The following is a 27,551-nucleotide window of genomic DNA, read 5'->3' as shown; positions in this document are numbered from 1 at the left end:
CTCTAAATGCACTTCTTGCCCGGGCTCCCAAAAACAATTTAAATTATGAATATTTGCTTATTACTGATTATTAATGCATGGAAAGTGCTGTATATGACTAATGCATTCTTCCAGCCTACCTCATTTCTCAGTTTTCCCTCAGCTCTCCTCATTGAAATTCCGAGTGAAGTGAATCCCATATGTTTCCATGCATTCACTGCAGGGCTTGGGGACGCTCAGCCCAGGCTGGGGGAATAGCACCTCTCTCTGGCAAAGCAAAACCAGCCCCAATTCCCTTCCATTAAAATGCTCCCATCAAAAGGAATTTTTATAAAAGAAGTTTTCCATGAGAGTCCCAAATCTGAATTCACTGAAGGCACAAAGACGTTTGTGATGAGATCAGTGTCTAGACTTGAAAATTTGTTTTATTTAATATATGAATTGTCCCTTTCTTCTCTTCTGTTCCCTCAGTTGGATACGAGGGGATAGAAGCGAGGAGAGAGATGAAGAAAGCTCCTGTTGCATGCACTGAGGATGTGACACACATGAAAATAGCTGAGATCTGTGTCAGACTCCATGGGAAGGGAGTTTGGAGCACAAAGCTTGGCTTTTGTTGTGTTTCCTTGCTACACTGAGCTCAAACGCCCAGCACACGCCAGGAAAAGTTCTTTATTCCAGCTGTCCCTTGCAGAAATGGCATTGCTCCCCAAACCCCATTTCTGCTGATTTTGACCCAAAGAAGGAGGATAATTGCCCAAGAGAGCACCTGAAGCTGAACTGGTGGATATCACAGGAGGAGGGAGCAGGGAAAACCAGCCAGGAGGAGCCACTGTGGGATTTCCATTGGATTCCTGCAGCTGATAACCTGGAATTCCCTCTGCCAGGTGCCAGCACCATGGACCAAGGATAAATCCCATTACTCAGGGCCTGAGCCCTGCCAATAACAGTGGAATGGAGTTATTGCTGAAAATTTGGAAGGGAAACTCAATGAAGAGGGCTGGGAACAATAAGCAGATCTGGTACTGGTATGTTCAGGTTTTATTTCACCATCTAACATAAACAAAATATTATTTTGGCATTTTCTGCAGGATTTACATGTGTGCTTCAAGTGCAATGAAGTTTTTTACAGAAATGAGAGCAGACAAGCTGCTGAAGAGCTGAGCAATGAAGCCACAAAAAGGATGGGAAAGACAAATGGGGCTGGAGAAAACTCTGCTCTGAAGAGGGGACTGAGGGCTGAGGACCTTCACTGCTGAACCCCAGCCAGAAATGCAGAAAATTACCCTTCAAAAATTTTTAAGATATTTTTCAGAGAGCAAGGGCCCAAATACTGCAGCTTTGGAAACTTAAAATTGACCTCAAGAACTCAGAAGAAATGTAATTAAAATATTTAATTGTGGATCTATTAATATGGAAAATCCAATAATTAGTGCTCCTATTTAGCACACTTCTCTTTACACACTTACAAACTGAATTTAATGTAATCTCCTGTGATATCAAGAGTTCAGCTGATCAGGGAGAGTGGTTACCACACATTCAGGATTATCAGGAATAAACTATTATCAGGAGTGAAAGGAAAAAGATGAAAATGAAGGAATGTTCTTTCCCCTTTGGGTGGAATAGGTCTGTTTTCATGATTTCTTTAACAAAAGATTAAATTTGTCTAAATAATTTAAAAGCAGCTGCATTATCAGACTGATTTAAGAATGAGCCCATCACAGAACTGGAAGGGATTGGTTTTCCCTTTTTTTAGCAACTATAACCCTACCAAATATTTTAAAAAAGGCCAATAAAAGAGCCCATAAAGGTTATAATTGCAGCACGATAAAATGGGAGCAGAAATAGGCCTTGTCAGGGTTTAATCATATCTGTGGAGAAAGGCAGACCATGTTCCCTCTCTTTTTATGTGTAATTCCAGCACTTTAATTAGCCATGTGCTTTACAGCCACACAAACCCTTATTTCATTTTGTTTTCTGTCAGGGAGATCTCTGGACTGACACTGTACTGCTGATTTATCTCCCATGCTTTTTAAACCACGGCATTAGCCAGTTTGTCATTTAATAATCAAACAGCCTCATAAATTCCACTTTGCACCAGTGGCCACACTGGCAATAATGTGCATGCAGAGAGTTTAAATTCTGCCTCCTTTGTAAATCCTGCTCCTGTTATTTGCTCCTGCCCAGCAGCAGGAGCCTTCTGGGATACTCAGAAATTACAGTGTGCTCAGAATTATTGTTAGTAAATTAATACAGGAGCACAAGTAAATACTGTACGGAGTGTGTAAATATTTCTTTTATCAGTAAATCAGGTGGGGAATATCAGAGTAGTGGAACCTCAAGATCCAGGCTTAGTTCAGCCTCTGGAATAGGCAACACAATCAAAATACAATCAGAAGACAAATAAAGATTTGTTTAAACACTGGTTAGAAAAGTGTTTTTCATTGTGAGTGGTTAAAATGAAAATAAAATGGCCACTACTTAAAGGGGGAAAAGCCATTGGAAAGTTCTCTGTGGCCATGGGATGGATTGCTCACCCAAATTTCTCTGTTCCATTGGCAGCACCTATGTAAAATTCTCAGATTTGCTCCTTCTTTCGTAAATACTCCTGTGATTTATCTCTATTGTACATTCCTGCAGCGTGGCATAGGGAAACAATCCTGTGTGCCACAGTTTGGGATAATGTTTTAGAGAATTATCATCATTCTAAGTCTGATGTGACCCAAAGTAACCTCGTTGAGCAAATGGTCCTGTGTGAAAATCTGTGCTCAGCTGCCAGAGCTTCATGAATTACTGATTATAGATTTCAAAGGCTGACAACAGAAGGTGACAAGAGAGGGTTGCTGTTATATTTGTGAGCTGAAAGAGATGCTGAGGAGGACTCTCAGACATTCTCAGCACTTCTGAAGACACTGCTGCCCATTTCATCCATCTGTCTCCATTTGTGTATGGAAATATCCTCAGGCCTGTATGTTACTGACAGAAATGAGGGCTATTTTATGCAAGACCCTTTGATTTTAATATTCCCCCATTTAACTGCCATTAGTGTGGAATTATTGAATTATGGAGAAGCCTGAGCTGGAAGGGCTCAGAGGGATCATGGAGCCCAACTCCATGGGGATTGCCCACCCCAACAACCCCACCATGTGCTATCAGTTTCTTTGGGTCTGGACTGAAGGCACTAGAGAGGGTAGTTCATATTTGGACTCAGGTGTTTATTATTTCTTATCAGTAAAACAGAAGTTTTATCAGTTTTATCAGTAACACAGAAGAACAACCATGAGTTTGGCAGCTTTTCATTAGAAGGCACAAAATGGCCAACAGTCTCTTGTTACAATGTCTCCTAGAACTAAACAATCCAATTAAGAACTGACACCTGGATTATTTTCCCTTTTAACCCAATAACTGATCCCAAAGAGCTCCAATGGGCACTTTTCTGCCCAATGACAAAATGCCACCCAAACCCATGGAGAAGAAGGAAGAAGAAGCATGAAGGAGAAACCCAGGACAACACCCTGTGCCCTCCATCTTGCTGCCATCCACAACACACTAAAAACCCCAAAACCTCAATTTCTCAGCCAGTGACACACCTGCACCGCTCTCTATAATCGATTTCACACTTTTGTGGGTTCCAGTCTACCTTGAAGCCTGGGAAACTTTCTCCATGAGTGAGGGTCAGAGTCAGTGCTGCCCTGGGGGTCAGGGCACCCCAGAGCAGACACAGAAATATTCCCTGTGCCCTGGGTTTCCACCCTGTGCCTGAGGGCATTGAAATGTAATAATGGAGATGCTTGCAGGCAGCTCAGCAATTCGGAATTGGCTCTCACCAAAGCCCACCTGACCCAAAGCAGTTGGCAAGGGTGGGTCACTGGGCCAGCAGCTCAATCCTGCCTGTACAGGAGCGATGGGCCAGGGGGCCAGGGGTTATTGTACAGCCTGTACAGCTGCACAGCAATGCTGCCCCAGCCTGGGGGCACACCCCACCTCCCTGGCTGTCTCCTGGTGAAGCTGATTCCCTCCAGCCCGTGCTGGCCATGGATTAAGGGATGCTGAGCGCAGACGGATGGATCACGCGATCATCACCCACAGCTCACCCTGCCTTGCACCCACAGAGCTCCAGAGCCACCCTAAACACAAGAGGCCTCTGGCATTGCCCTCAACGAGCTGCCAAAAGCAATCCTGAGCCAGCTGGGCTTCAATCAGCTCTAAATGATGTCAAAGCAGAGGAAATGCAGTGGCCCGGTCGCTGCCCGTACCTTTTGTTGTGGCGCAGAACCTCCGCGCCCTTTCTCCAGGAAACAGCAGCTCTGGGAGAAGCACTGGGCTTACAACTGATTGTAACTTCCCCTCCAACCTGCACAACAGACAGCTTCTTCACGGGGTTTCTGGAAAAATCTGGGGCTGCAGCTAAAGAGAGAGAAGGAAGAAGAGGTGTTACTAAATGACCTTGCCAAATTCTTCTCTTTGAGTTCAGCCAGAACAGTCAATGATTGTTTTGGTTTTTAGATTTCTGCAAAAGTAAATCTAAATCTAACATTAAAAATGTGTCTAAGTACCAAAGAATTCTAATTCTGTTTCTAAAGCCATGTGCTCTGACAAACTTTCCTGTGGAAATCTGGAGACTGGGAGAACTGATCTATCCATGATGGAAAACAAGATTATCTGAGCAAGATAAACTTCACACTCCTGATTTATCCACATTTACTCATCTGCAGAGAGGATTCTGTCACAAGCACAGTTTTACTCTGGCTTTCTTTTCAGAGACCTACTCTGTTTTCTGAAAGTCTGTTTATTTTTCCAGCAGCTTATGTGAAAATTCACTCTTGAAGGAGGAGGAAACACAAGACATTGGGTGCTCCTGAAGTCTGTGTTTTACCAGCTCTGATATTTGTCTGTTGAGCAACCTTTACATTTTGAAGTCTAGAACAGAATACTTTTACAATATATGAGCAAGCTCCATTCATGTTCATCTCCGGTTGTCATTACTGAGATTCCTTGTTCCATGTTTCTTGTTTATGTCCATATTTGCCATATGCTCTTTGTTTATAGCTAAAACTATTTTCCCTGCTTTCTGAAATAACTTTAAAAACCTGCAGAATAGCCATTAATAACTCAAACTAAGCGAGAAACAGCATTCATTAAACTGGTGTATATGTGATAATAAAAAAGATCATACATGGATTAGAGTCTTTCCCCAAACAAAGCATGAAATAAAACTAAAAAAACCACATTTCCATATGGGCGAAAAGCAAAGAAATATCAGGTTCGAACTGCCAGGTTTCATCTCCTCTTTTGTTAAATTCAAACATTTTTCAACAAGTGTCCTTTTTACTGGTACCTGCAGATTTCAGTGACGTTTACTCACCAATCACCCTCAGCTCAGCATTGGCATAAATGGTGTCATATTTATTTTCTGCCACGCACTGATAGAGGCCTGAGTCTGACAGATTCAGCATGGGGATGAGGAGAGTCCCGTTTTCTATTTGAATTCTTTCCTGATAAGAGAAAAACAAGGAAAAAACATTGACAAAGCCGATGAGTGAACAAATAAAAGGTTTTTTAGTGTCTCACTGATGCACCTGATCGGGATTCAGAAGCAGAAATGTTGTTTTCTTGGGAGCAATGAGGATGGGTACATCAGAAATGGCATGTGCACCTCTCTGTGTGGTGGTGGTTGTATTTCCAGCCCTCTGAGATCTCCCAGCTGCTCAGGAAATCCAGGCACACGTTGCAGCAGTTTTTCCAGGTTTCCCATGTGTTTCCCTGCACTGCTGAGCTGGGAATGTAATTTTCCTTCTCCATGAAGGTGGCACAGAAGGAGTTCCCTGTAGGGATGCTCCACACTGGGAGGCTGGAGCATCTTCAGGATCCTGAGAGGCAGCACCTCATCCCTGGCTGGTGGGACATCATTCCATCATCCCATCAGCTAAATGAGATGAGGATAACCCTAGGTGATCAAAAAGGCTCCACAGGAGAGGTGCTCCAATAACAGGAACATTTCCAACATCATCACACCCTGAGTCACAGAGAAATGAGCCACTGGAAAAGCTCCACTGAAAGCCAACACTTCAATTCCACTTGGAAAGCCCCAGGCAGCTGCTGAGAGCACAGGGACAGCATGTGCCTCCTCCAGGCCTGCATTTCTACACACACCAACTCTCTTCAGCAATTCTGCTGAAATAGAGGCAGCTGCACAGTGGGTATATTTGGACCAGAGCTTGGAATTTGGTGTATTAAAAGAAGTTTTACTTGCTCTGCTTTGGAAAACAGAAAAAAAGCCTGTTTCATGCTGCAATCATAACTTAAAGCTAAATATCTTGTGATTTTACAATTACTACCCTCTGGAGACAATAATAGCTGTACTGCAAAGTGGAGCACTGAGGAGGAGAAAAAAAAAAACAACATTCCCCCAAACAGATGAGCTTGGAAGATACCCAGGGGGAATACAAATCCCATCACCAAGTGCAAGCTGGAACAGCAGATATCACGGGGAGGGTGCTGCTTCTCACTCAGCCTGGCTCTCCTGCCTCTGGAGCAGGAATGGAGGAGTTTGGAGTGCACAGCTTGGGGATGCACTCCAGTGTTTGATGAACAGCCACAAGCACCTCAAATGGATTTGTGAAGTGTTGAACACCTTTCACAGAATCCTAGAATGGGCTGGGTTGGAGGGATCTTAAGGCTTCCTCTCCCTGCCATGGCAGAGACATCTCCCACTGTCCCAGGTTGATCCAAGTCCCATCCAGCCTGGCCTTGGGCACTGCCAGGGATCCAAGGGCAGCCACAGCTGCTCTGGGCACCTGTGCCAGGGCCTGCCCACCCTCACAGCCAAGGATTTCTTCCCAATATCCCATCTAAACCATTCTCTGGCAGTTTGAAGCCATTCCCTATGTCCTGTCACTCCATCCCTTGTAAATTCTCTCCATCTTTCTTTCAGGCCCTGCAAGGCCACCCTGAGCTCAGCCAAAGCTTCTCCTGTGCAGGTGAGCAATGCCAGCTGTGCCAGCCTTTCCTCCCAGCAGAGCTGCTCCATCCCTGGCACCATCCTGGAGCCTCCTCTGGGCTCTGCAGCAGCTCCAGGGCTGGGGCAGCTCTGCAGGTGGGGTCTCACCAGGGCACAGGGGCAGGATCCCCCCTTTCCAGCTCTGGGGTTCTGGGGTCAGCACACACATCCAGGAGATGTTTTCCAACACCCCAGCTTTTCCTTGGAGGTCTCCCAACCCTGAACTGACCCAGCCCAAGCTTGTTTAGCTTGGAAATGTGATGAGAGCACAGCCTGGGGCTGCAAGGCTGGTGTGTGGCAAGCTAATTAACAACATTACATTACTTAGCCTCTGATAATTTTTTCCGAGGCTCTCGCTACAGATATCTTTTGCATACTTAGTTTTACCTCCAGGCTGTTTGCTATGCTCTCAATGCATTCTATTTTTACAAACGCCCTTTGAATACAAAACCCCCTCTCTGAAGCAAGGCTCGTGTTCCATCCCCATCCCAAATTCCCCACCGTTCCCTTTTGAGCCGCGCCGACAAAGGGAAGAATAAAGCACACGGTGTACAGGAGCACAGGGAGGGTGCTGGGGTGAGCAGCCAGGTGGTCAGGCAGAGAGCTTTGACAAAGAGGAGACAATCAGAATCAGCCCCAGGGTGAAAAGCATCGGGATGTTATTCTTCCTGGGAGAATTCCGACACGCGGGGTGCTGCGACAAACTGAATATTTTATTACATCTCCCTTGTACTTTCCCCTCCAAAGTGTCCATTCTGTCCATTGAGCAATAACATCCAGCACTTTGTTGCCTGAAGAATTGCATTTACAGCCCACTGTAAGTACTGTGAAAATGCTGCTTGAAAATGTGTCTGTGAGCGTTTCATTCCTCTTTATTGAAACGCCGCAATTGAAGAGTGACAGACTCTAAATATTGCTGCCTTCAAAGAGAGAGAAACAAGATAATCTCGCTCAGAAAAAGGTGACAATGACTACAATGAGCAGGTTCAGAAAAATTGCAGTCCAGGTAAATTCTGGCTATTTTCCCCAGATGCAGGTTGGGTCTGTTTAGGACTGATCCAGCAGAAAATTATATGGAAGATTGGACCCCATTCCAACGACTTAAAATAAGTACAACTAAATCAAATAAATGCTGGTTCTGCAGCCCAGCAGGTGCTAATTTAGCCCATATGTTCTGGAAATTCTCCTGTATGTGCTCTTGCTAGGCAGGAATTAATCACAGAAAGTTTTTTTTCCATCCAAGTGGAAATGCCTCGCAGATGAGCCATTGTGTGCTCCAGAGATGCTGGGTGGGTGCTCCATAAAATTAAAAAAAAAAAAAAAAAAAACACAAAAATAAGGAAACTTGGCCTCAGCAGAATGCAAAAAGCTTCTTATCACAGAAGTTCTCCTCCATGAGGCTGGAGGATGGATGGAGCCTGGCATCCCCAGGATTGTGCCTGGAAGCTCTCAAAGACCTGGCTGATGAAGGATCTCAAGGTGGTTCCCAAGTGTTTGAGCTCCAAACTTCCCCTCTCCTCCTGCTCTCCTACCTCCCTTCCCACTTGGTCCTTTCAAGTGACATTTTGCACTTATCCAGCTCCTCCTTTTACCTTGACCTGGCTTTCTTTGGGTTACCCTGCTACAAAGCACAGAAAATGTTACCCTCAAAAGGAGCTGATTGTCATAGCTGAGTGATTAATTAAGGTAAAGAATTTACTCAGCAGGAGAGCAGCACTCTGCACGAGACCAAAGGTCCACCCAGCTACTGATTTGGAACAGAAACAGAAGAAAAGTGCAATTCAACACTGAGCAATTTGCAATTCCAGCTCTGGAATCCTCTTCCAGTCCTTTGGCATCTTACCAGTCCCCCAAACTGCAGATTATGTCTATAAATGTATTTAGTGATTCTTTCACCTATTATAATTCATATTTTTAAGCCTTTCTATACCTACAGCCATATATTGCAGCAATTAAGTAATTTGCATTAAGAAATTGGTGTTTCTCTCTCTCTAAACTGCAATTTCATATATTTCCAATAAGGATGAAGTCCAAGAATTGAGGCTCTGTGTTGCAAAGAGTTTGTGCTAATTTATTTACTTTGATATATTAATATTTACCTATTTTGGAAAATTAATTAATATATTGTGAAATTAATATAATTACTAAATATTGAAACAAACAGACAAATGAAAAGATGAGGAAGAAATCAAAGGAGACAGGAATCTTACCTCTGCCATGAGGGGCTGGCCATTTTTTAGCCAGCTGTAGGAAGGGCTTGGTTTTCCTCTAGCCTTACATTCCCAAAATAAACTGTCATAGAGAGACAGAAAGGCATTTTGGATTTTTTTATCCCATTCAGGGGGTGCTGAAAAGAATATACAAAGCATTTTAAGCAGGAGAAAAAGTATGCTGCCATTAATTAATGAACTGAGCAGGGCTAATTAATATCTGTTCAACACATTTTTATTATACTGCAAGTGAATTCTGTACAACAATTCTCTGGCATTAACTTTGGGGCAAGCTTCAGAAAATGTTAGAAATAGAATGGTTCATGGGTGAGGAGTTTGGTTGAGATTTTATCCATTTTTGTGGCCAAAATGTGCAGAAATGGTGATTTTAGATGCCTGAAATCAGGAAAGCGCCAAGACATGTTATTTCTGCAAAGTTTTCCTCTAAAGGAATTCACTGAGGTGTAAAAGCAGAATTTGCAGGGATCACCCATGAGCTCTGTAAACAACTGAGCCTCAAGGGCTGAGCTGAGCAGGAGCTCCCTTGGGAAGGCTCTGACATTCAGAGCAGATTAGAGGTGAGACCTGGGGAGAATGAATAACACCAAATCACACCAAATCACACCAAATCACACCAAATAGCACCAAATAACCCCAAATAACCCCAAATAACACCTCATTCCATGGGCAGGGACACCTCCCACTGTCCCAGGCTGCTCCAAGCCCCAATGTCCAGCCTGGCCCTGAACATTTCCAGGGATCCAGGGGCACCACAGCTGCTCTGGAATTCCATTCCAGGCCCTCCTCACCTTCACAGGGAATGATCTCCCCCAAAATCCCATCCATCCCTGCCCTCTGGCAGAGGGAGCCATTCCCTGTGTCCTGTCCCTCCATCCCTTGTCCAAAGTCAATCCTGGAGCCCCTTTAGGTGCCCAAAGATCCTTTAAGAACAGAGTTCCTCCTGCTTAAAAGCATCGTAATTACATTTAATTTGTACTGCTCTCAGGAGGGATCACATAAAAAGCAGTGTCCAGGAAAGAATCTCTGTTTTTTCACAGCCTTCCTTCCTCCAGAGGAAATCCCCCAGAGAACAGAGAAGGAGCAAGAGGAAATCAATTACAGAGATAATTCACCAGCACACTCCTAATATGACAAAAAATCCTCATGCCAAGGCTTCATGAGTGCTGTTTATACATTGCTCTATGAACAGCTATTAATTAATGTACAAAGCACAGTTAATAAGCACATTGTTTTAGATTGAATTAACTGATCATAATTTTATAATTGCCTGTGCTGTTATCAATCACGACCAGGTAATCTACTGAACTTAAATTTAATAGAACTGCTTGATTGACGTGGGGAAAAAAAATTAGTGAGCAACAAGAGCAAAATCTACCCCCTGAAAGCGAGGAAATAATGAAATATTTAAACCAGCAGCAGACTGTTCTATTCCTGGCATATATCTTGATATTAGCCATGGCTGCAGGAGCCTGGGAGCTTATCAGCAAAGCCTGCATCTCTTCATTAGAAGAGATTTACTTTAAAAAAAAAGGGAAAATGCTTGCCAGAGTCTTCTCAACAGATGTTAACTGGAGGCTCAGTCTTGCTTGCTGTGATTTTTTTTTTCTCCTTGCTGTTATGTTTCATTTTCTGTTTTTTTTTTTTTTTTTTTTTTTTTTTTTTTTTTTTTTTTTTTCTTTCTCCTTTGAAAGATTTATGAGGTAAAGAAAAGATCTCTCCTCTGATTCCTGTCCAAGTGTGCTGCTTTCCCTGGGTGTGAAGAGTTCCACTTAAGTGCCATCATTCACCCTGGCCACGAGGGACCATCCCGTGGGGCTGGGACTGCAGGGAAACCATGCCCACAGCAAGGGACAGGGAAAGGGAGAACATTCCCAGGTCATTCTCCACTTTTAGCCAAGCTGGAAGGAGAGGGAGGAACGGGATGAGTTCCCTCTGCTTTGTCCTTGTGTGTATATGGGACAACAGGAGGTGAAATCACCTTCACTGCCACCTTCCCCGCATCTCTGCTGGACACTGATCCCTGTCACCATGATATTTTATGAAAAACCCCTTTGCCAGGATTTCTTCTCCTGGGAAGCTTCAGCTTCTCCATGTTTTGCTGCTTTGGGATGTGATTTGGAGAATTGTTTACCCAGCACGTGAATTGTTTTAATTTAATGGCCAATCCCAGTCCAGCTGTGTCAGGACTCTGGTCAGTCACAGGTTTTTATTATTCATTCTTGTTTCAGCCTTCTGATGTCTCCTTTCTCTTCTTTAGTGTAGTTTTAGTATAGCATTTTATAGAATAGAATAGAATAGAATAGAATAGAATAGAATAGAATAGAATAGAATAGAATAGAATAGAATAGAATAGAATAGAATAGAATAGAATAATAAATCAGCCTTCTGAGAACATGGACTGAAATTCTCATCTCTCACCTCGTCCTGGGGACCCTCCCAACACCCCAACAGATCCCTGCCTGCCTTTCCTGTCTCACACACCTGCACAGGCATTCCCCTCTGCCTTTTATTAACATTCCCAACTTCCAACACTTCCAATCCCAGCTTTGATGTAGAACATCTCTATTTATTTGCTGAGGCTGTAACTCAGTGAAGGTCACTGAGAGCCCCCAATCAGTTTTTAATCAGCTTAACCTGACATGCACTTTCTACCTCCAGGAAGGGGCTGGGAGACTCCATCTGCACAATGCAGCACAACTCCATCCTGCTCTTCATTAAAAACCAAAATTCACTTAATCTGCTTACCATAGACAAATAATTGACCTCTTGCAATGTTTATTCCTCGGGTGTTTGCTGCGATGCACTCGTAGGAACCTTCATCCTCCTGCTCAATGCTGGGGATTTCAAGAACTCCCCCAGTCCTGTTGTGTTGGATTCTCTTTGCCAAGGATTTTCCATCAGACCTCCTCCAGCTAATGCTTGGGACAGGACTAAAGAATTGTGTTTATTGGAGAAAAAGAGACAGCATTGGTTACAGCAGAGGAAAAAGAATGTAAAATCCTTTCTTGAGAGTAGCAATACTTTTTAAAAATAAATAATTCCTAAGCATGACATACAGAGGTTCATATAAGACTGAGATTTTATAGCATGTCCAATTTATTTAGGAGCACAGGTCCAAAGTGGGATGAAATCCTCCGTCAGTTCTATGGTTTTTCCTTAGGCCAATTTGTGTTTTCCCCTTAGTAACTCTTACCTGGGGCTCAAACCTGTTTTTAAGCCCTGTGACACTGAGGCAATGACTTTGCAAGTCCGAATAAACACCACAGAAGTTCTGAATTATTGACTGGTTCTCCCAGCAAACAAATTCCCTGCAGCACTAAAGGCATTTTCATACCCCAAAATAGGAAATATTGGCCAAGATTTCAAAAGATCTAAAAATACCAATAAATCTAAATATAAAAAACGGGAGCCAAGGTAGAAGAGAGCAGACAGAGAATTGAGTGAGGAGGGGAAAGAACGAAACATTGAGGCTGGAAAGAGATAGAGAAAGAAAAGGAATATTTCTTTTTTCATGTTTTTGAAGCTTTTTATCATTTTCATTTGTATTTGGATCAATGTATCCCATACAGCGCAAAACATGAAGTGTGAAGGCAGCTATAAATACATCTTGGATTTCTGGTAATATCACAAACCATAGGAGCCCCACTTTCATGATCTATTATGTCACCAAAACACTTTGAAATATTAATAGTCGTGGATTTCACAGTTGTTTGCTGTTTCTGCAAACTGAACTAAGTTTCCTTTTCTAACAAATTCAATTTTGAGGTTTTTACAGGGGCTTTGACTAAATGCTGACTTCTTTTCTGCTGGAAGTAACATCCAGAGCAACTGAAAACACAACTTTCATGGAAGTTACAAGTCCTTGTTTCCAGTCTCCAAGGTCTCTGCCAGCAGTGCTGGCTTACAAAGGATTTATTCTTTTTTAATAGTAATAAATTCCTTTTATTCCTTTTTTTATTCCTGCTCGCACCTTAAATTATTCAAATTGAAATCCTTGTTTATTGAACAAAGAAATCAAGTCACAAATACAGAATGGATTAATTTCTTAATAATTCAGGAAGTTTGGGCCTGATTTCTGCATTTTGACTCTGTGTGTCTGTGATGTTCACAACTTCCTTTGAGCAAGAAGGACCAGAGTTGGGAGAAATGTGAGTTCTCTGAACAATTTCCTACAAACAGGAGTGACTGGGACATGGCAGATGTTAACCAGTCAAAGGGCTGCAAAGCAAATCTGAGATTTTATTCTACTTTTCCCCATTTTGGTCAAATTCTAAAAAATTCCAGATCTTTCTGGACAACATCCACTGTCACCACCATGTTTATTGGCTGTCCTTTCCAACAAGACCAAAAGCTATTTCAGGTATTCAATACCATTCCTTCCTAGGGAATTTCTAAGGGTTTGTTGTTCTTGGGGGAATTGTTAAAAGGTGCTGTCTCCTCCAGAAACCTCAGCACAGAACCAGAAGATCATTCAGGCTGGAAAAGACCCCTGTCACCGGGATATTTTCTGAAAAATCCCCTCACCAGGGTTTTTCTCCTGAGAAGCCTCAGAAAAGAAATGTAAACAATAATTATCTGATTGTTTGGAATGTGGTCTGGAGATCATTTACCAACAGGTGCATCTTTGATTGGTTCCATGTGAATTGTTTTAATTAATGACCAATCACCATCAGCTGTGCCAGAATGAGTCAGTCAAACTTTCATTATCACATTATAATCCTTGTTTAGCCTTCTGATGTAGCCTTTCTCTATAGTTTGGTATAGTTTTAGCATATAATATAATATAGTATAATATAGTATAGTATAGTATAATAGAATAATATAATATAATATAATATAATATAATATAATATAATATAATATAATATAATATAATATAATATAATATAATATAATATAATATAATATAATATAATATAATATAATATAATAATATATCAGCCTTCTGAGAACATGGAGTCAAATTCTCATCTCTCATCCTGGGGACCTCACAGCACCACAGACCTCCAAGATCAAGTCCAACCTTCCACCCACTCTCTAATCAGGAGGTGCCACATCTACTCATGGTTTGAAGCATTCCATGGCTGGTGACTCCAGAACTTCAATGTTGCTTTTCCAATGAACCAATTTTTCTAAAAATCCACCGCAAACCACTCCTGGTGCAGCTGGAGGCTGTTGTCATGCCAGAAGAGCCCATCCCCACCTGGCTCAGGCTCCCTTCAGGTGTTTTTAGAGAACAGCAAGGTTTCCCTCGAGCCTTCTTTCCTCCTGCAGGATTTCTCTACAGCAAGTTAGTTTCAGTTATTTATTCAGTTATTTACTCAGTTATTTACTCAGTTATTTATTCAGTTGTTATAAAGCAAGGTACTTTTGGCTGTTTAAAAGGAGCACAGCTCTGGTGCTCATGTCTGCCTGCTCCAGGCAGGAAAACAGCCAGGGGAGCTTCCCAGGAAAACAGCCAGGGGAGCTGGTTGTTCGTGAGCAAGGGAATTCTGTGCTGGCACCAAGGCCAGAGGCAGTGCTGGGTGGGAAAAGGCTCCTTCTGTCAGCTTGGCCAAGGTTTGAGCAGAAGATGCTCCCCTGATCTCCTTCTCCACTCCACAGACTTTTAATCGCGTCCTTGGGGATGTCTCAAGGCGAGCTCAGCTCATTTTTGGCCAAACATGAGGGGGTTTGACACTCACTCCTGATGTCAGTTGAGCAGGAGGACAGAGAAACCTCAGAGCTCGTCAGCTTTGCTGTGTTTAAAGACAATAAATAGTTAACTGCACTTGGTTCTCCTGCCAGGGAGCCCGGATTTATCAGGAGAGGGAATTCCTGGGTCAGGACAGCAGCTCCACCTGAGCTACAGGTAAAGGAGCAGAGTCTGGCAGGGTCCATAACTCAGCCAATGAGTGGGATGGACCTTCCTAGAGAATATCTGCATTTCTTTATGGGTACCTTATTGCTACAGAATTCCCAGCATCTTCAATCACTGCATTTTTCAGAAAATAAGGTTTTTTTGGCTGGTTTCACTTTTTTCTGCAGCTAGTTTCCACCTTTATAACCAAATCTCTTGATAGCAACTCTTATTAGGCAATGTGAAACCTTTCAAGGTTAAAAAAAAAATAAACCAGTTTGATTAAATTTGGTTTTGGTTTTCTAAATAATCTATTTAGAAATTGATGCTTTAAGGAGTAAAACATTCATTTAGAAGTAGGTAATTGTGTATAAAACCTAATTCAGCCTTGTGAGTTTTTGTGGGATTGTTTTGCATGTTCATATTCCTTGGCACATATTCCTGCACAGAGCAGTGCCTGCCCATGCAGCTTTGGGGTGGCCCTGCCCCTCATTGTCCTTCTGTCCTTCAGTCCCTTCCAATAACCAGATTAAAAATATTAACTGCTTGGGCCTAAAAAGTTTTGGAGTACATGAAGAAACAATGAGTGCACTTCCCAAATTTATTACACTTCATACACAAAGTCTGGCTTTCTCCTGTGTAAATAAGAAAACAGTGCATAAATATGAGAGTGTCTTAGTACATAAATCTGCAGTTTATTTGAAACCTTCAGAGCATGCAGGATCACTAATTTAATTTATATTCCACCATACAGGCAGCAGAATCACAAAACCATAAGTTACTAACTGGGAAAGAAAAGGAGATGGAAAATATTTTGTGGTTGGTGACAAGTTCTTGTCACAGCGAACGCGAAATTAATTTGTCTGCAGAATTAGAACCCACACCATGAGGGAGGTTTCACCTTTTTCAGCAGAGATGATGCATTGGGACCGTGCCTCATCTTTTGTCCTGTGCATCTGGGGGCCCTTCAAAGGGAAATTCAATCTGCATTTGGGATAATGAAGCCCGTGGTTCGTTAGACAAATGAGCCTGAGCTGGGCTTTGAAAGGCGCGTCACTGCTGACACCGGGGAGAATTAGGATCTGAGGAGCACCATAATTAAAGCATTTAATTTTGGATCCTCCTGATGGATTACCTGGAAACAGCAGTTTTCTGGAGGCACAGCCTGAGCTGTGTGAGGGGGATCTGCTCATCCCTGGAAGGACAAACCTTGCTTTGGTCAGGGATGGAAAAAAGAAACTGGAATCTTCACTTGGGTGCCCAAAGTCATCCCCATGTCTGGGATTTCCCATAACTGGCCCTTTTAAAGCCTCCTACATCAACAGCTTGAGAATATACCAGAGGTGAAGCCTGGGATTTTTATGTAAATTTAGTAAAAATGGTTATTTGGAACCCCCTTGGAGCTGTGTGATTATCTACTTATTCCAAGAGCTGCTAGAAAAAAACCCTTCTGTGAATACATTTAGAGGAATAGGTGGGAACTTCCCATGAAAAATGAATATTCTGGGGTTGAAAGAAATCTTGTTTTATGTTATTCACATATGCTTTTTACAACCTCAGCTGGCAACAGCCCATCTGCAGGGATTGTGAACTGATTATTTCCTTTTCTTTGAGAAGGGAATGAAGAAAAATATAAACCACAGAGTTTAATAAATATGTGCACCAGACATGGAAACTACTTTGCCTTTTTTCATTCCAGGGACTATTCTTATTTGTCCAACAAGAAAAAAAAGTTATTTTGAGAGAAATCTACAGAAAGCAGCACAGTGTAACTCAACTGAACATAATTCTTTCCATGGTGCTCAATCCCCTGAAAGATAGGAAGCAATAATTTGGATATATGGCATGATTAATAGAGCTTGATCCAAACCAGGACTTTTAATCCTGGCATAATATTAAACAATGTCATTGTAATGAATATTGGTGCAGAACACAAAGTCTCATCTCTTCTATTAAACTGCGACAAGCTGCAGGATTTGAAATAGTGGAGCCACTATTTCATATTTCAGTTTTCCCTCTTTCAAAGGATTAAGTGTAAGGTGCAGTTTTTTGCCTGGTTAGATTCATCAGAGAGCTGCACTTTATTTTACAATCCCATCAGAGCGAGCACTAATTTGCTTTTCCAAATCTTCTATTTGTGGTGTCTGCTCTATAAAATAAGGTTCAAAGTCAAGGACTGGCCTGAGATCCTTTGTCTAATTGGGTCCATCCTTCCAAACCCTCTTTGCACAGAGAAGTTCTTATTTAACCAGTTCTTTTCCTCAAAACGAGAAGAATTTCTGGGGCTGGTAGATGATTTGTAAAAATCCTTAGTGATATTTTAATGTGAAGTGCAAAAAGAGCTTTGCAACAGATCTGTGTGGAATGCACCTACCCCAGGGCGCCCCACAGGAGCACATTTGGGTGACTTTGAGCTCCCCCATGTTAAAAAAAGGCATTTTTGAGATGTTTTAAACCAAGTTTTAAACTCAGCCAAGAGCCTGGCCTCTCCTAGCTGCACCTGAACTGTGGAAGTGCCTTTTGAGCCAGGCCCAATTGGTGTGATTTGCTGTTCCACGCAGAAAAAGAGACGCTATTTCTCTAAATACCACAAAACTACTTTCATTTAAGACTTCTGCAGCCCAAAACCCCAGCGGGTTGCCTATGATCTGCCTTCAGCATGAAAGATTTCTGTTATTCACAGTGCCCAGGCAGCAGCAGCCGCGGCATTGTCGGAGCCAGCGGCCTAACAGTGTGAATATAGAAAATTATGGATAATAGGAAAGCAGTTCTGAAACCTGAGCGAGATAATAACCACCGGTGCTCGTGGCAGATCAGAGGTGCAGCTCAACAAATGCTGGGCTGAATTGATTTTAACATAAACAGACAATAGCAGGGGCCAGGGTTTTAGTGGAATTTGGGACTCTGAAGGTGCTGCTGCATTTAGATGGCTCTGCCTGCAATTGTAAGCAGTTGGAGGCAGGAAACTTCCAGCTTTTCACAATGCCACTAATCACCTGCATACCTCTAGAAATCTGGCCTTATCTAATAAGTTAAGAGTGTTTCACCTGCAATCTGTTTTGCTTGCTTTATTCACATCTAAGTGCCAGCTCTGAAATAAAGCTTTTGCACTGGTGGACATGTTGGTGAAAAGGTGGTTGAAGGCTCTGTTTAGGGAGGAAAAAACCACACAGAGTGAAACCTGTGCAGTTCTGTACGAGACATTGAACTCCTAAAAATAAAATCTAAGAGGAGAAATAGTGAGAAATTTCCAGTATCAGCACCCAGGAGCCTCTGCTCCCAGGCAGCATCTCCAACACAGGGTGCACATCAGCACTGTGACACTGTGGAAAGTGGATTTTGGCCATGGATCCCTGGCACTTAGGCAGGATAACTCCAGGGAGGTCTGGCAGCACTGCTTTCAGCTGCACATGAAGAAGAAAATCTACATTAAATCTGTATTAACCCTCTCAGGCATTCCTAAACGCTGCATAGAAGGGTCTCCCTGAGGGATCTCATTATCCATATGTCCTCTTAGTCCCCTTTTTTCTCCTTAAGATGTTCTTAAAATGGCAAAATCTGTTCATCACATTAACATGACCCATCTTTACCCCTTCACTAAGATGTCAGTGCTTTGTACATCTCATTTCCTGGCTTTTTCTCCAGCATTGTTCAATGCTTTCCATGCAACAGATGGAAATAAGAAATGACAACTTGAAATGTAGAGCCTGCACGGACTAACACACAATTAAGGAGGTATTTAAAGAGAAGTAGCTTGACAGAATTTGGGAAAGAAAATCAGCTTTAGTCTAAGTGTGCTAAAGTCTGCTACTGCTTTTGAGCCAAAAAAAGTGCATGTACCTTTAATAAAAATTATCTCTAGTATTAGTTTGTGTAGAAATCTCATCTGAAAGGCAAGGCCATTTCAATCTTATTAACTTTTTATTTGCTTTATTTTTCTACTTGCCAGCCTGGGTTCCAGAGGAACATTTGATTAATTTGTGCTGTCTGTAAGTCAGGCTTTTAACCTCTGGGAAAGCTCTAAACACTTTAAAAGCTTACAGCCTTAAAATGGATTGTCAAAGTGAACTTAAACTAAATAGAGGTCAACAATCTCAGGGTTATTTGGGCTTTTCCAACGATGTTCAGTGGAAAGACTGGGGTTTGTGGGCTGGTTACAGTGATTCAGTCCCCCAGCTGCTCCCTGAATGCAGAGCAGCTGCCTGAGCCACCAGAGCAGCTGGGAACAGGCACAGCAGTGCAAGAAAACACATAAAAATGCAGGAAAATGGATTTTTGGAAGGAAGGGCTGCTGCTGGGTCTTCCCAGGGCTCCTCAGCATTGCTTTGGAGACAGGAGGGTCAGGAGATCCGACCCTCATACTCTTCAAATATAACCTGATTCCCCACGTTTGATTTTTAGCAATGAGAGAGCCCAGAGGAGGCTCCAGGATGATGCCAGGGATGGAGCAGATCTGCTGGGAGGAAAGGCTGGCACAGCTGGCATTGCTCACCTGCACAGGAGAAACTTTGGGTGAGCTCAGGGTGGCCTTGCAGGGCCTGAAGGGACTGAAGGAAAGCTGGAGAGAGACAACTGACAGGGGATGGAGTGATGGGACAGGGGGGAATGGGTTTAAATTGAAGAAGGGCAGGTTTATATGGGATATTGGGAAGGAATTCTTGGCTGTGAGGGTGGGCAGGCCCTGGCACAGGTGCCCAGAGCAGCTGTGGCTGCCCCTGCATCCCTGGCAGTGCCCAAGGCCAGGCTGGACAGGGCTTGGAGCAACCTGGGATAATGGAAGATGTTCTTGCTGAGGGCAGGGGGTAGAAACTTGATGAATTGGATAAACTTTAAGGTCCCTTCCATCCCAAAGCAGTCTGTGATTCCATGATGCCACACAAGCACAAAAACCATTCTTATTGTGATATCTATCAGGGTACACTGAGTGCTGTCACCTGGAGTCAGGTCTCACCTCAGAGTCAAAACTACTCTCAGGAAAGAAAATCTTTGTTCCAGTTTTCCCCTCCTCTTCCCACTTTCCCTCCCCCTGTACCCACATGAGCCTCAGTCATAGCACAGTGCTCTCTCTCATTTCCTTGGGAACACACAGCACAATCAAAGCAAGGTTAAAAACCCACAAGATTCCCAAATCCCATTCTGACCAGAATAATTCCAACGTGACAGGAGCACCGTTAAACCCCAGACTGAACAAAAACAAAGCTCTTACTTTCCCAGGGCAAAGCACTCCAGCCTGGCAGAGGAGCCCTTGGCAGCGTAGGTCGTTTCTGGAAAACGCACCTCAATCTTTGGCTCGTACTCCCCCATCACACCTGTGGAACATCAAAACAGCTCACTCCAGCTGAGCCCAGACCTTCTCATGCAACGCAGCTTCAGGGTGAGAGGGAGGGTGCCATGAGTCCCTTCAGAGCCTCATGTTCCACCCGTGATGGAGCAGGTTTAACCTCCTGGGTGGGGTTCAGCCCTCTGCTGAAAACTCTGTGAAATCTCTCCATTGAGGAGAGAAATCTCTTCCCTGCATTCAGGAGTTGAGGAGTGTGGCTTTATGCAAGTTTTACATTCCAAGTCTGCTGAGCATCAAGGTTTTTGAGATAATTTTGGGTTCACACCTCTTATCAAGCAACAGTTTTGCCGCTAGTCATGCTCAGGACATTGCGGTGATCCTACGTGCAAGCAAATTAGAAAATCCCATGTGCAAAAACTTGCAAAACTCTTAAAATTCTTAAAACATCCAAATGTGAGTTGCAGACTTCAGGAAAGCTGATGTAATTAGATGGAATTACCATATTTGAAAATCTGGCTGAACATCTGATAAATCACAGATAATCCAGTATTAATTTAGGGCATTTAATTTTGCAGCAGGTTTGGAATGGATTTAGGAAACTAAACTTTTAGCTTAACTTCTGCAGTATCTTTTATGTGTCTCACAGTGAACCTCATTCCAGCTGTAGGGATGAACATAAATCAGGTATTTTCCTGCAGTGTCTTTGCCCAGATCCCACACAGGAAATGAACCAATTCTTGTTTTATATTTAACAGGCATCTGCATAATATTGTACATTCAACTTCCACTGCTGCCTCAGAGGCTGCCAGCATTGGAGTCAATCCAGAGGCCAGCAGAGAGAATGGGAGAGGAGAAAGGGGCTGATAGAAGGAGTCTGAGAAAAGGAATGGTGATGAAAAGGAAAAAAAGAATCAGAAAAGATCTTAAGCATCTGCAATCAGAGTTTGTGCCAAATTATTAACTTTGGAGCTGAGGAAGTGCAGCTTTGCTTTGTGTGATCTGCTGATGTTACTGAACAGCAGAGCCTCGCAGTGACAGCATTATTCCATGCTTTACTTATTTATTTATTATTCCATAATGCACAGCTGAGTTTTGTTTATCCTCCAAATCCAACTCTGCACAGACTTTTGTCACTGATTGTCGCCACTGCTTTGCAAACAGCACGAGTATATTGAAACTTAGGTGGGCAAACTCCCAAAACAAACTTTGTGTACAGATTTCCAGGTCTGTATTTCTCCCCATGAACATTTAATTACAAATGTTGCCAGGAAGGCGTTGGTACGTGTGCAGAGGAGTTTCTCACCTCAGCAACTCGAGGCAGCTGTCTGGATTTGATATTTGAGCTATACTTAGATGACAAATTTAGAAAGATTTGTTGGATTTAAACCTCAACACGGGCACAAGGTGGGAAATATAAACGTGCCACGTGACATTCTCTTGTTTTTCAGGGACATTGAGAACTTTCTTTGCTTGTTCATCTCCTCATCCCTGATAGCTCAAATGTCACTGATGCCTCAGGATTTCAGCTTTTCTATTTTCCATCTATCTGTAACCCCGCAGTTCTTTAGTGTGTAACTCCAAACCCCACACTCAGTGTGAGCTGCTGCTTTCCCATTTTGGGCAGACACAACAATTCCTCTGCAGGCCTGGCAATCAAGGACACCTCACTGCCTCAGGCCCAGAGATGGGAACAAAAGGGAGTTGTGGGAGCAAACTTGGGGTCAATGACTTCATTACCTGCAGCTGGAATTGGGAGATTCACCCCCAATATGCAAATGGAGCCAACTTATAAAAGTGTGAAAACCAATGATCTATCGTCCATTTTTGGGTGTAGCCCCTGGGGGGCTTTGTCTGCCCTAAATGTACCTGAAGCCCTCCAATAAATAGAACAGTTTCAATAAATAGAACATCTTTTTATTGCCTTAATTCAGTCTGGCCTCTGTTTTAGGTAATCCCAAAAAGGCATCATCACCGTGGGGCCATGTCCTGCTGCAGAACCTTCACAGGGGCAGCTTTCCCTCCATGTGGGTGAATTTCCCCCCCATCTGGGGCAGGATCAGTTGGGGTTTTGAGGCAGCCCAGCCCCTCTGTGCACTCACCATCGCCCCTGAGGCTGAGGGCAGTGGGGGTTCCCCACACCTGGCGCTGAGCCTCAGCACTGCTCACGGCACAGGTGTAATTGCCAACGTCCCAGGGCTCCACCTTGGCCAGGTACAGGTTTCCTGTGGCCTGGGAAACGAAGCGCCGGCTGTCTGCCCCAAGATCCAGGGTGGTGTTGTTGAAGATCCACGTGTAGGACAAGGCTGGAAAACACCAGACATGCATCACACATCCCTCCCAGCAGAACTGGTGGGGAGAATGAGAGAAAACCACTGGGGAGGAACAAACTAGCACAGGCCAGGTGTGGCATCCACAATCCCTGAACGCGATCCCTTCACCCAGGGTTTTTCTCCTGGGAAGCTGAAAGGCAGCGAGAGAGGCCTCAGAGAAAAAGGAAAACAATTCTTATCTCATTTTCTTCTCCTCTGTTGTGCTCACATGTGCAATGTGTTTAGAGATTGTTTACCCATAGGTGATTGTTCCATTGGATTCTGCTGTGACTTGTTTTGACTCAATGGCCAATCAAGGCCAAACTGTGTCAGGACTGTGGAAAGAGTCACAAGTTTTCATTATTATCTTTTTAGCCTTCTATAAGTATCCTTCCTGTATTCTTTAGTATAGTATTCTTTAATATAATATAGTACAATAAATACTACTACTATTATTATTATTTATATAATAAATAATATATAGTATTTAAATATATAATAAATAATAACTTAATAATAAAAATAAAAATAAATAATATATAGACTCTAAAAGCATATCTTCATATACTATATATTATACTATATAATATATAGTATAATATCTATTATACTATATTAAAGTATATCTATTTATATACTATATTATACTATAGTATACTATATTATAGTATACTATATTATATTATAGTATATATAAATATATATATATTTTTATATATATATATATATATAGTATATAAATAATAATAATACAGTATAATAAATCAGCCTTCTGATAAGATGGAGTCCTCCTCATCATTCCTTCCTTTGTTGGTGACCCTGAATTTTACAATAGCCAGGTAAGCATTGCTCGAGTTTTCAGCTCATTTCAAGCCACTTCAGGAGGTCACAGCAGTTTCTGTCCCCTGCTACTTCTCATTTCCCTGCCTTGCCTGCTCCTAAGCAGGAATGGTGGTGCTGCAATGATGTGGGAAAGCTGCTTTAGTGAATAATTTCTGTTTATGGCGCTTTCCCTCTGAAAATCCAGAGGGCAAATTGCTGCTTGGTGCTACAGCTCCTTTCTTCACTCTCAATAAGGAAAAATTAAACTGGTTACAAGGAGCTGGAACACTAGATTTTCGTGGGAGGGATGAGCTGAGCTGCACAAAAGTATTTTGGAGACAACTTTAAATTTGATCCTATGGCACATTTGATAATGAACATCCCCTTATCTTCCATACTTCGTGCCCCATTCTCACTTCCTGCCCCTTTTCTGCTCCCTTTTCCCACACGGTGCTCCACAATGCAAATCTTTATAATGTACATCTATAAGACCAGGAAACTTATAACTGGTTTATTTGACTAGCCCACCCTGGAGAAGCAGGTATCCTTGTGAGTTTACCATTCCCTGTTTTGGGAAAGATTTTTGGGCACTGAGGATCAGGTTCAGAGCTGGTCCCCCAGTGTGGGGTGACCCAGGGTGTCCTGCCAGCCCCTCTGTGCAGCTGCTCTGCACCCAACAGCAGGAGCAGGACTCAAACCCTGCCTTTTACAAGCCACAGTAAATCACAACTTTCCAAATCTACCAGTTTAGCTCCTCTTAATTAAATGCATAATTCATAAGCTAACAGTGTTCTGCCAACAGCTTCATTTTTACACATTTCCCCCATCAACAACCCCATTCCAAAAAGATTATTTACGTTGCTTTCCCCCCCTCAGCTCCAGCTTGGGAGCAGTATGGTAATAAGTCTGCAAACTCCAGTAGTTTTGTGGAGTTTTATGTTATCAGCTTCCAGCATTTTAGGACTCTCATTAGAAATGATGCATCTCCAGGGAGCAATCAATGACACTTTCTATACTTGGCTAAATCCTGCAACGGGCTCCCTTCTCCTGCAGATAATGCGAAACTTTGCCGTGCTCTGCAGTAAACCTGGGAGATGCAGCAATTCATCCTCAGTGTGTGCAGGCCCATGTGCTCACCCACAAGATCAAAGCCCCACTTTTGCATGTTTACCTGCCCTTGGACTTTGAGGGGCCTTAAGAACATCTATTTATTGAAGGAAAACTGGAGATGGGGGGGTTTTCCTGCAGGATCAGAAATGAGGATGCAGCCATGACATGATCTGTCTTGCAGAGACACACAGACTGTTTCCCTGTCTCAGGAACAGGTTTTTGCTGACTGCAGACTGTCTGGGCAAGCAGACCAAAGTGTGCAAAATTCTGATTTCAACTCTTTTTTTTTTTTTTTTTTTAAGGTCTCTAAGCTGCAAGACGGTGACTGTACAGAAAACGCTGAAGATTTGCAGGTAAATATTTTAAGCTGTGTTAAATTAAATGTTGTCAACATTTCTGTGGAAGAAATCCCTTGGATCTGCCCTCTCCCCAGATTTCCCAAAGCACTGAGGGCTGGTACCCCAATGTGTTTTCCTTCCAAATGGAATTCTTGCCTTCCTCCTTACTCAGACCTGCACTAAAGCACCTCTGGAAAATAAAACCACTCTGGGTGCTTGGACCTGACCTTTGGATGCCCAGATTTCCATGCCAGGACAGCTTAAACAAGAGAATCTGGGAATAATTTTAAGAATGAGTAATAGGGAAAAGCAGTTTGGAATTTCTCTGCCAGATTCTGGTGGTGGCAATTACAGAGTGAAGAAAGCCCTGACCCCCTCTAAGGGCATCCCTGAACCTGCCAAGACTCCAAAAGGATTCTCAGAAAGGAGCTTTAAAATATTTTGTGGCATGGAACCAAAACCAGCCATGGGAGCAGGTGATGCAGCTGAATTCTCTGCGCAAGATGGAATAAAATAAAACTCTATTAATGCCAACTTTGTGCAACACAGACATTCTTCAGGAGGTCAATCTGTGAATTAATTAATCAATAAAAGAGAACCAGACCTTTTCTGTCCTGATTTCTGTCCTCAAGGGGCTCCAGCTGACTTCATTTTCTGAAGATTCTCCCTGCCTGCTCCCCACCATTGCTTCAGGGGCTATTGATGAATTTTCCCATTAATGGGAACAAGCACAAGCCCTTCTTAGTCATATTTAAATCCTTTTTCCCCCAGTATGAGGGATAGAAACACTCCCCCTCTCCTAGCTGCAGGTTCATCCTCACCCATCTGCAGGCCATCCTTGCCTAGAGCCTAATTCAGCTCCACTAAACTCTGTAGAAACCCTAATTTTAATTGACTTCAGTGGGAGTTGGATGAAATCTCAAGAGGAAGGAGCCAAACTTTGGAGATTGAACTCTTTTTTTTTTTTTTTCATGCTTTAAAGGCATAATACCAACAACCTACTCCCTTACTCAGGATCTTTTCTTGGAAAGTTACTACAGCAACAGGTAATAGAGTAAAAAAATCCAGAGCTGTGTTATAAAATCTTTCATTTTGGGTCACTTGGAGTAAACTAGATGAGCAGATCCACTGAGTGAGCCAAAAAATGGAGAAAAGGTGCTTTGCTCTCACTTTTACGGCAGAGCAGGAGTTATTTTATAGTGCTGCAATATTAGGGTGTGCTTGTTTGGGGTTTTTTTTAGTTTGTGGTGTCAGTGTCCCTTCTCACCCCAGAGACCCCAAAATCTGGTTAATCCACCTTCTCTTCCAGGTGGGAAATTCCTGAGCTCGGCCGGGCTGGAGAGCATCTCCCACCTCTGTCAGCCCTGAGAGTGTTCCTGCAGAGCTCGGCTGGGAATGAGCTGATGATCATTCCTGATAGACACAGATCTGAGGGGATTGAACATTCCAGCGCTTCCCTCAGCCCAAGCAAACCCAAATCAGTGCTGCTGCTCCAGGCTGGGCTCAGGGAGGGGGATTAAAGGTTCACAGGAGCAGAGAGAAAGGGACTCCCAGCCCATGGCTGGGTTCTGCAGAGAGAGAGACACTTCAAACCCTCCCTTTCAGATCCTGTACTTTATCAAGAGCAGCATTTAATAGGAAATGCAGAAATCAAAGGCCCTTTCTCAGCTCATCTCCTCCCATCCTCTGCACACACCCAGTTTCACGTTTCACCTCCTTCCCCAGCCTTCTGCAGGCTGAGAATTAGGGATTTTTATCCCCCCAAGCAGGTCCACAGGGCACTCCTGCATCCTTAGGAGTGTTATGGGGTTTATTTATCCTCCCTACAGCCATGTCAGCACTCAGGAAAGCCCAGAGCCTCCGTCCCCCTCCCAGCCCTGGCAGCTCTTGCACACCAATAAATGCAAATGCAGAGTGATCCTGCTGCTCCTAACAAGATTAGCAACTTCCTTAAAGCTCTGCAGGGAGCCAGCTCGGAGGAAGCAGCCTTTAGATCACGCTTCACTTCTGAGGAAATAAATGAACAACGGTCCACCCCATAGCCTTGTGTCAAGTATTACCATTTAGGCAGCAGCTTCTGAAGCGCAGGCAGGTCAAGCTTGTGTGTAGCTGCAGAAATTAAAGCTTCTTCCAGCTTCCTCCCTCCATGCCTTTCCCTATCTCAGAGATCTCTAGAAACCACTTTTTTTTTTTTTTTTTCACCAGTAAAATATTACTATATTACAATATAGGAAAATATTACTATAGTACAATATAGTAAAATATTGCTATATGTTGATTACACAAGGGAAAAGAACTTAAAGCAGAGCTGGGATGAGGTTGAGGGAGAAATCCAGCTCACCTGGTCCCCCTGCCCTGCTGAGCCTCACTAACAAGCAGAGGGATGGCAGAGCTGAACTGTGCAAGGTGTGGAAATGAGCCTCATAAATAACCAGAGACATAAATTAGTGAGGAGGGGCAGGCTGAGGGAATAAAGAATAAAGGGGTTGGGCTGGGTCAGGTAACCTGGGGCAGCCCTGCTCTTGCTTTAAAAACTAATTACAGGCTGTGATTTTTTTTTTTTTTTTTTGTTAACTGTAATTTTTAATGTCCTAATTGATCTAAAGTGTAAACTTGGGTGGGTATTTTTTTATTTCATGCTTGTG

At 43.0% G+C, this 27,551-nt stretch overlaps 1 protein-coding gene across 3 annotated transcripts in view; it reads right to left on the bottom strand.

Annotated features, from left to right (window-relative positions):
• CNTN6 (contactin 6) overlaps positions 1–27,551 on the bottom strand; it is a 129,358-nt gene that overhangs the window by 29,850 nt on the left and 71,957 nt on the right. For all 3 annotated transcript variants that reach the window (XM_063165041.1, XM_063165040.1, XM_063165042.1), the window contains 6 exons: positions 22,427–22,630; positions 20,253–20,355; positions 11,953–12,137; positions 9,187–9,323; positions 5,342–5,471; positions 4,233–4,383 (listed from right to left, as the gene is read on the bottom strand). In XM_063165041.1, coding sequence (XP_063021111.1) covers positions 4,233–4,383; positions 5,342–5,471; positions 9,187–9,323; positions 11,953–12,137; positions 20,253–20,355; positions 22,427–22,630 — 910 coding nt within the window. The remainder of the gene's footprint in view (positions 1–4,232; positions 4,384–5,341; positions 5,472–9,186; positions 9,324–11,952; positions 12,138–20,252; positions 20,356–22,426; positions 22,631–27,551) is intronic.

This window comes from Melospiza melodia, chromosome 10 (genome assembly GCF_035770615.1).
Source record: "Melospiza melodia melodia isolate bMelMel2 chromosome 10, bMelMel2.pri, whole genome shotgun sequence".
NCBI lineage: Eukaryota > Metazoa > Chordata > Aves > Passeriformes > Passerellidae > Melospiza > Melospiza melodia.
This window is presented reverse-complemented; position numbering and strand designations above follow the sequence as displayed.